General features: G+C 58.2%; 1 protein-coding gene across 1 annotated transcript in view; it reads left to right on the top strand.

Annotated features, from left to right (window-relative positions):
- The window catches only part of RTN4RL1 (reticulon 4 receptor like 1), a 49,285-nt gene extending 41,197 nt beyond the window's left edge, over window positions 1-8,088 (top strand). Inside the window, exon 2 of the mRNA XM_048518450.1 lies at window positions 6,270-8,088. Coding sequence (XP_048374407.1) covers window positions 6,270-7,585 — 1,316 coding nt within the window. The 3' untranslated portion in view covers window positions 7,586-8,088. The remainder of the gene's footprint in view (window positions 1-6,269) is intronic.
- Window positions 8,089-9,282: the final 1,194 nt, after the last annotated feature.

Genomic DNA, 9,282 nt, shown 5'->3' on the forward strand with positions numbered 1-9,282 from the left:
GTAGTTTGGATTTGTATCCGATCTTTCCCCCCTATAAGGAGACTCAATGTGGCCTACAAGCTCCTTTCCCTTGTGAGGTAGGTGGGGCTTAGAGAGTTCTGAGAGAACTGTGACTAGCCCAAGGTCACCAAGCAGGGATGTAGGAGTGCAGAAACACATTTGGTTCACCAGATAAGCCTCTGCCACTCAGGTGGAGGAGTGGGAAGTCAAAACCGGTTCTCCAGATTAGAATCCACCTGCTCTTAACCACTACACCACGCTGGCTCTTTGATATAGTACTTTTAATTATTTCTATCAAAGGTTATATTTTAATGCTGTTTTTTTCAGCTAGGCAGAGTATTTTTTTTCTTGCAATATCCATACTGTCTCTGGCTTATTCTTTACACGGACTTTCTACAATCACCCCAGCGCATCCCAAAGAGGCTCCGTAGGAAAAGAGGCATGAGTGGCAGCCCCACTAGCTGAATATGGGGACAGGGAGGTCTGGCTGGAGCTGGCAAGACCAAGGGGGTGGGACCCAGATGGGCAGAGATCTGGATAAGAGCACTGTAGTGTGGCAGAGCAAGGGCAACGAGCTCGGGAGTGGAGCAGCTACAGATTTTGCAGAGACTCTCCAAGCACCCGACCCAGTGCTCACCTGGGTCGGCATGCTGCAGTTTCAGGCAGAAGTTCAGATGCTGACTCTCAGAGACAGGTGTTCTCTGGGTGCCCCCCCACTACGTCAGGGGGCAGGGCCAAGGGGGGTGGGCCCCTTGAGCCCCGCCCCCTCCCAGCCGGCAGCCAGCTCTCTCCCTCTGGGGGGAGCAGAAGCAAATGAAAGGCTCTGTCCTCGGCTTCTTTGCTTTTGTAAAAGCACGGGGGCGGGGCTTGGGGCCGAGGGCACCTGAAGATGACAAGGCAGCAGGAAGTCCTTGCTGTCTTCCTGGTCACGTGGGGGGCTGATTTTGCACCCCTCACATGACCAAATTAGTGGTGCCCGGGGACAGAGGGCACCCCCCCATCCCTAGGCATATACGCCACTCCTGATGTCTGTCCTTTGTAGAGATGAGATTCAGTACCCCTTAAGATGCAGAAGGCAAGGTTATCTTTCCCTGCCAAAGAAAAATGCTGCCGGCTGCCTCTTCCTGGCTCATCAGGCCCAGACCCGAGCCAAATGTCTCTGGACCTGGAACAACCTCGCACATATACGGACATCAGAAGCTGTTTTATCCCAGTTCAGACCACTGGCCCAGCTAGCTCACCGTTATCTGCCCTGGCTATGCGTCTGTGGTCTTAGGCACAGAAAGGGCTTTCAAGTCGCCCCGGCTACTTGAGTCCCTTATCCGAAGCAGCCCCCGCTGGGGCCCAGTTCTGCGCACAAAACAGAAAAAAAAACCCACCCAGCTGAGCTGTCTCCTAAGACACGCAGGGCTGTTCTGTCCACAGGAGCAGGAAGGCGTCCCAAGGCCGGTCTAGGTGTGGAGCGGACAATGAAGCACTCCTTTGTTTGGAGCCTGAGCTCGGGCGAAGCCGCCCATCAGGGGAACCCTGTCCAGAGTTTCATTTCGAACAAGAGTAATAGGACAATAATTAACCCCACCCCCACTCGCGGCCAAACACCTGGCATGGAGGGCCGCTGCCCGCCCCCTCTTGTTCATTTGTCTGGCTCAGACGCAAAGCCCCGTGGGGAGGTTCCAGGCCCAGCTGCAATGAAAGATAAAGCTGGAGTTTTGGTCGGCGCTATTGATTTTTCTTATTATTACAGTACAAAATTTATGGCTGGCTTTAAAACTGCAATAAGTGGCAAGCTGGAAGAGGGGAACTTCCATATGACCTTGAAAATGTTCCCCTCAACCCCCCCCAGACTTCTGGCAGCAGGCTGAGACACAGTGGCGGGGCAGGGGGAATTGCAGGATTGCTGTTGACCCCTCCATCACTGCCAGAACCAAGGGCAAGCTTCTAGGTTTGGTCAAGAACAGCAAGGCAGAGTCTGGCCCGGGCAACTGGACTCTTTGTCACCTGCTGCAGCTTCTATTATTGGCACCAGGCTGTCCACGGATCCTCTTGGGCTTAGCAGAAACAGGGAAAGGATAAAGTTGCCAAGACTGGCAGTGGAATGTAAGCCCAATCGGAACCGCATCCTAGGTCTCGATTGTCAGGAAAACATTCCCTCTCAGTGCTACCCCCAGTCTTACAAATCGGGAAGAGACAGTGGGAGCTAGTAATTAGAGTATCAGGTTCTAGCTTGGGTGTCCCAAGTTCGTCCCAGTTCTGGCAGGAAACTGGGATGAACCTGGGCCCGTAACCCTTTCTTCTTGGGCTAACTTGCCATACAAGGTCGTTGGGAGGGTGAAATGGAAAGGACAACCACTCGGAGCTCATATGAAGAAATGGAGGATAAGTGCTAGTTAGAAAGTACTAGTTAGAAAGTACTAGTTAGAAAGTACTAGTTAGAAAGAAAAGTGGTCTACACTGCAGGGTTGTTGCAGTGATGGTGAGCACAAAGCTGTTTGGAACAGTCCCAAGCACTGTGATTGTGTGAAAGGGATCTGACAGAGTCCCATTGATCCGGCTGATGCCACCATTTGAAAGAGGCAAGGAGGAGAACAGGTCGCCCCCGCACCACCACTTCACCTCAGCTCCACCTATATTCCTTCACCAGGCACCGCTCAAGAGTGTTCTGGATCACCTCCATGGCTTCAATGAGATCTTTGCTGGATGCAAGCAGGGAAGCTGAGATGAATAGGGAGTATTTGGCATTGACACTTAGACCCAAATGATATGACTTCCTGTCACCACACCCCAAAAAGCCTCTACATACTACAGCCAGAACCGCACAAATGCCAGGAGGTTATGTAGAATTGGTGCCTATATGTCAAAACAGTGAGGATAGATAACATGGGCCCCTTGCAAGAGTGAACTTTCTGGAGAGAGATGGAGAAAATCTGGGGACCCAGAAGAACACCAGGGCACTGCTCCGCTAATGCCAATTTCTTCTCGCTTGCACGGGCAGCTTTTGCATGGAAGCCATTGTGAAGGAGCAGCAGCAGCTACTGAGCGGGTAGCAGCTGGCTGGAGTCACATCTCTGGTTTTCTTTGAACATGTTTGATTGCTTCCAGCTTCTGGCACAGAGTGACTTGGAAGCTGCCATGCTGCTACACGGCCTGGCCTGCTGCCCTCGCTAAGCCTCTGAGGAAGCCCTTTCATCTATGATCTAGAAAACACGACTGATAATTCCTTGCAGGAAAGAAACTTTCCTAATTTAACCACGCAGGCGCATCAGTCCGGTGGGGCTCACTTCTAATTTAGTAACTGCGCATAGGAATGTGTCCTCCTTTAACAACTGAACTTTCGTGGCTGCACCAAAATTCTTCCTGTTATTCTGGAGAAAGCACCCCCTTTCCCCTCCCCCTGTGAGTTCACAGACAATTTGGGGAGGGCTGTTTATTCGGCATTCCTCCGCTTACTGATTTAGGGGACTGATTATTATTGCTGTTATTATTGTTCTTATATAAAATCACAGTCACCAGATTTTCAGCTGGTGTTGGTCTTTATACCCCGGGTTCTTCCAAAAACCTAGGATGTCGTGATTATCGGCATAGTATACGCGCGGATCCAAGCAATGTGGCCTTTTGTAATTGACAGATGGAGAATTGTTTTGCTTATGTAGATGATTCAAACGCTGCCCAAGTGTTTTTTTTTTGGTATGGCACCCAGTGTATCATCATCATCGTTATTATCATTAATAACGATAGTAATAGATTTATACCCGGCCATTCTCCTCAAAGGGACTTGCGTCATTCTCCTCTCCCCCACACCAAGGGGTAGATCAGGCTGAGAGAGTTTTGACTGGCCCAAGGTTACCCAGCAACAGGGCCGGAGCGAGAGAGAACTGAGCCCGGGGCATGTGTGTGCCCTGCGCCCCTGCCACGCCCCACACTGGAATGCCCCCGCACTGACGTGTGCCCAGTGCATCATACACACCCCTGGTCCCCTTGGCACTACGCCACAGCCCAGCAAGCTTCCGTGGCACCAGTGGAGATTCGAACCTGGGTCTCTCAGACACGAGACTGACACTCAAGCTACTATTTTTACTCACACACTTATTTGTGTGTTTTACTTCACTTCTACCTGGCCTTTCTCGCCAATGGGGGTCCAAAGAAGCTTGCAACGTTCTTCTCTCCTCCATTTTACCCTCAGAGAAACCCTGTGGGGTAGGTTAGGATGAGAGTGGCAAGCCCAAGGTCACTAACGGCAGAGTGGGGCTTGGAACCCGGGCCTGCCAGATCCTAGCTGGAGGCTCCAGCCATTAGGTAAGGTTGTCTCTTAGCTCAGCTCTCCATCTTCACAAGTCCCCTAAGGAGCTGGGATGGGGATTTCCTAGTCAATCTCAGCCATCAGCTTTCTCTTGGGGAGGGAGAATCCCAGTCCTGTGGGAGGGGGCGGGCTCTGCCGTTTCCCCCCAGCAAATAGGGCGAGAGAGGGGCTGGCAGATCGCTGACCAGTCCCCAGTCTGGTGACTGGGAGCACCAAACGCTCCTCAGCCCCGGCTTGCCCAGCCTAGAGGCAAGCCGGGCTCTGGATCATCCTATTGCAGAACCACGGGGGCGAAGCAAGGGCTGGCAGCTTCCACCGGTGGTTTGCAGAGGCGCCTTGGCGACAGCTGCCGGCTCACAAGGAGGCTCCCCGCTTTGGGCCGCCCCGTCGGGGCTGCGGGAAGGTGTGGGGGGGGGGGAGGTCTGGGCGGCTGCACCAGCTGCTCGGCGCGCATCGCCGGCGCCCGGCGGGAGGCAGCCGGGCTTTGCAGTAAACAAAGCGGCCGAGCCCCCGAGGGCCCGGCCGGGCCGCCTGGGAGAGCCGTGCTGCCTCCGGCCCGGTGCTTTGACGACGGAGGGAGGAGCCCAGGCAGGCGGGCAGGCCAGAGGTCCCGCCGGGCAAGCAGGCGGCGGAGGCGGCGTCGAGAGAGCGCCACAGTCCAGCGCCGCCCCCTGGCGCCGTCGAGGGCGGCCAAAACCTCTCCCCCAGGAGGACCGGCCTGGGGTCCTGCGGCCCAGCAGGGAACTAAGCTCTGGGAGAGAAAGGTTCGAATCCCCCACTCTGCCCCTGGAAGCTCCCTGCAGGACCTTGGCCAACAACACGCTCTCAGTCTGATCTGGTGTAATGGGGAGGAGCCGGGGACTCTCAGATGGAGAACAGGGTTCGATTCCCGGCTCCTCCCACTTGAAGCCTGCTGGGCGACCTTGGGACAGTACCAGTTCTCTCTGAACTCTCTCAGCCCCACCTGCCTTGCAAGGTGCCTGTTGTGGGGAGTGGAAGGGAAGGAGTTTGCAACCCACTTTGGCACTCCTTAGGGCTGAGAAAAGCAGAGTATAGAGATCCAACCCCTTCTTCTTCTGCCTCAGGGGGTTGTTGTGAGGGTACAAAAAAGGCAGGTGTATAAGTGAAGTAAACACACATATAAGGAGGCAGTGTGGTGTAGTGGTTAGAGTGTGAGATTAGTAGCTGGGAGACCAAGGTTCAAATCCCTCACTGGAAGATCCCTAGGGGATCTTGGGCCAGTAACACTTTTTCAACCTAACTTTCCTTTACATGAAGCCTGCTGGGTAACCTTGGGCTGGTCACAGTTCTCTCCAAACTCTCGCAGCCCCACCTTCCTCTGCTTGTGGGGAGACGAAGGGAAGGCCTATGGAAGCTGCTTGGAGAGGCATTATGGTTGAGACAAGGGAAGAGTTTGAGGAGAAGAGTTGGGATTTATATCCCCCCTTTCTGTCCTGCAAGGAGACTCAAAGGGGTTTACAATCTCCTTTCCCTTCCCCCCCCCCCCCGCACCAAACACCCTGGGAGGTGGGTGGGGCTGAGAGAGCTCCGAAGAACTGTGACTAGCCCAAGGTCACCCAGCTGGCATGCGTTGGAGCACAGATGTCAAGCTCGTGGCTTTCCAGATGTTATGGACTACAGTTCCCATCATCCTCTGCCAGCATCACACTGGCAGGGGATGTTGGGAACTGTAGTCCATAACATCTGGAGGGCTGTGAGTTTGACACCTATGCGTTGGAGTGCACAAACTAATCTGGTTCCCCAGATAAGCCTCCACAGTTCAAGTGGCAGAGTGGGGAATCAAACCTGGTTCTCCAGATTAGAGTGCACCTGCTCTTAACCACTACACCATGCTGGCTCTCAAGGGCAGGGGCAGTATAAATCCAAACTCCTCTTCTCCCCCCTCCCCGTGTCTGTTTCTGGGTGGAGGGCCCCCACTGATGTGCTCTCTCTCTCTCTCTGCTCCATCCAGGGAGTTGTCCGGCGTTCCTGCTGCTGCTGCTGGGCCTGGCGCTGGAGGGCTGCGGGGGCTGCCCGGGCCCGTGCGTGTGCTACCCGTCGCCCATGACCGTCAGCTGCCAGTCTCACCACCTGCTGGCCATCCCGGAGGGCATCCCCGAGGAGAGCGAGCGCGTCTTCCTGCAGAACAACCGCATCTCGGTGCTGCTGCGCGGCCACTTCAGCCCGGCGCTGGTGACGCTGTGGCTCTACTCCAACAACCTCACCTTCGTGGACCCGGGCGCCTTCCAGGGCTTCGACCACCTGGAGGAGCTGGACCTGGGCGACAACCGCCAGCTGCGCGACCTGGCACCGGACACCTTCCAAGGCCTGGCGCGCCTTCACGCGCTGCACCTGTACAAGTGCGGCCTGGCCTCCCTGCCCAGCCGGCTCTTCCGGGGCCTGCACAACCTGCAGTACCTCTACCTGCAAGACAACCAGCTGGGCTTCCTGCAGGAGGACCTCTTTGCCGACCTGGTCAACCTGAGCCACCTGTTTCTGCACGGCAACCGCCTGTGGAGCCTGCAGCAGAACACCTTCCGTGGCCTGGTCAACCTGGACCGGCTGCTGCTCCACCAGAACCGGCTGCAGAGCGTCCACCGGCGGGCCTTCCACGACCTGCGCCGCCTGACGCTGCTCTTCCTCTTCAACAACAGCCTGGCCGAGCTGGCTGGGGAGGCGCTGGCGCCGCTGGGCGCCCTGGAGTACCTGCGCCTCAACGGGAACCCCTGGGACTGCGGCTGCCGGCTGCGCTCGCTCTGGGAGTGGCTGCGGCGGTTCCGGGGCTCCAGTTCCAGCGTCGTCTGCGAGTGGCCCGAGCGCCACCGGGGCCTCGAACTCAAGGAGCTGCCGGCCCACGCCTTTGATGGCTGCGCGGCCGCCGAGGCGCCGCACCAGATCCAGGGCGCGCGCCTGCCCCCCGCCGACCGGGCCGCCCCCCGGGACCTGCCCCCGCTGCACGCCTCGGCCGAGAAGGGCAAGGGCGCGCGCCCGGGCTCCCGCAAGGCCGGCAAGAACTGCCCCAAAGGCCGCAACCGGACCTCCATGCCGGCCTCGCTGGGGCCCCGCAAGGAGGCCGAAGAGATGCACGACCAGGAGGCCAAGCTGGGCTTCGAGCTCATGCCCGCCGCCGGCAGCCCCAAGCAGAAGGGCAAGTGCGCGCGGACGCCCCTCCTGCCCCCCAGCGGCGTCCAGCAAGCGGCGGGCGGCGGGCTGGGCAACGGCGGCTCGACGGCCTCCGCGGCGTGGCTGCTGGCGTGGCTCCTGGCCTGCGTGGCCATCGTCCGCTGAGCGCCCCGGCCCGCCCCCCTGGGCGAGCGCTCCCACAGCCCCGTCGCTTCCTTTGCTGCCCGTCGAGGATCCGGTCTGGCGGAGACCAACGCGGCGCCGCCTGGGCCAGGGCCGGCCGGGGGGCCCGGGGCGCCTGAACTGCAGCCGCAACCGGGGGATCGCAAGCCGCGGCGGGAAGGCTCCTCGCGAGCAAGGGACGGGGGCCGAACCTCGCGGCCCGACGCTGTGGATCGCTGCGCGCCAGGCTGGGCAGAGAGAGGAGCCGGCAGGGACGGCGGGCGGGACCAGGGCGCAAAAGGGACACGGGCCTGTGGGCCGCGGGACGGAACGGGCCGCGAGCTCTCTCGGGAGCCCCCGAACCTCTCAGGACTCTCCCTTGGCAGGACTGCTCACCCCAAGGCGGCCGGCTGGACTGCGGAGCCTTCGCCCCGAGCGGGGCTCCAGCGAGGCGCGCCTGGTTTGTACCGTCTGTGTTCACCTAGCAAATAAAAGCGATGCACAGATCCGCGCTCCCTGCGCTCTCTGCCCACCTGCCCTGCCCCGCCCCGCCCCTTGGCAGCCTCGCACAGAGCCCGAGAGGAGGGAGGGAGTGGCCCGAGCGCCACCGGGCATTGAACTCAAGGAGGTGCCGGCTGGCCCCAGAGCTAGATATTTTTTGAGGGTGGGGGGTGGTATAGTGGTTAAGAGCAGGTGTACTGTAATCTGGAGAACCGGGTTTGATTCCCTGCTCTGCCACTTGCACTGTGGAGGCTTATCTGGAGAACCAGATTAGCTTGTGCCCTCCAACACATGCCAGCTGGGTGACCTTGGGCTAGTCACAGTTCTTCGGAGTTCTCTCCGCCCCACCCACCTCACAGGGTGTTTGTTGTGGGGGGGGGAAGGGAAAGGAGATTGTAAACCCCTTTGAGTCTCCTTAAGGAGAGAAAAGGAGGGATATAACTACTCCTCCTCCTCTTCTTCATGAGAGTCACCTGGGAAGACCATCTCACCCTCCGGTTCTGCTTTGGAGGGGACCAGCCCTGCAGACTCTGTGTGGCTAGGAGCTGTGGCTATGAGGCTGGGAAAAACTTGGGCCTCTGCAGAACCGATGCACCCACAGAGTGCGGAGGAGGGATGGAGGAAGGTTGCCCCTTTGGAAGAGGGTGTGTGTGGCCTGGTTTACCTGGTGCCAGGAAGGGGCCTTGGGTTGCCAGTCCCGCCCCTGGGCAGGTTGGTATCTGCAGGATGGAAAACTCCTGGAGATGGAGTCTGAATGAGGCAGGGACCTCAGAACCATTGAATCCAAAGCACCCACTTTCTCCAGGGGACCTGGTCTCTGTAGTCTGGAGATGAGCTGTAATTCCCAGAGATCCTTGGGTCCCCCCTGGAGGCTGGCATCCCTACTGGAGCCAGAAGTTTCTGCCTTGTTCCCTGCTGAGGGAGCAGCGCAAGGAGGGCGGTGGGCTGAAGGGTGACCCACAAGGTTGGTGGAAGCCATGCCCCATAAGCACCTGCCTCCCCCCCCCCCCAACCCTGCTACAAATCCTCCGCCCTAAATACCCATGGGATCAAGCCTGTGCCTCTGTTTGCCTTCTGGCAGCCCATCGTGGAACCAAGACAGACACTGTGTGCTGGGCCACATGTGGCTGCAAGGTGGGAGCTTTAGGGCAGGTGAAGAGGCGTACCGCCCATTGGGCAATGTGGGCAGTTGCTCAAGG

This window comes from Sphaerodactylus townsendi, linkage group LG16 (assembly GCF_021028975.2).
Source record: "Sphaerodactylus townsendi isolate TG3544 linkage group LG16, MPM_Stown_v2.3, whole genome shotgun sequence".
Taxonomy (NCBI): domain Eukaryota; kingdom Metazoa; phylum Chordata; class Lepidosauria; order Squamata; family Sphaerodactylidae; genus Sphaerodactylus; species Sphaerodactylus townsendi.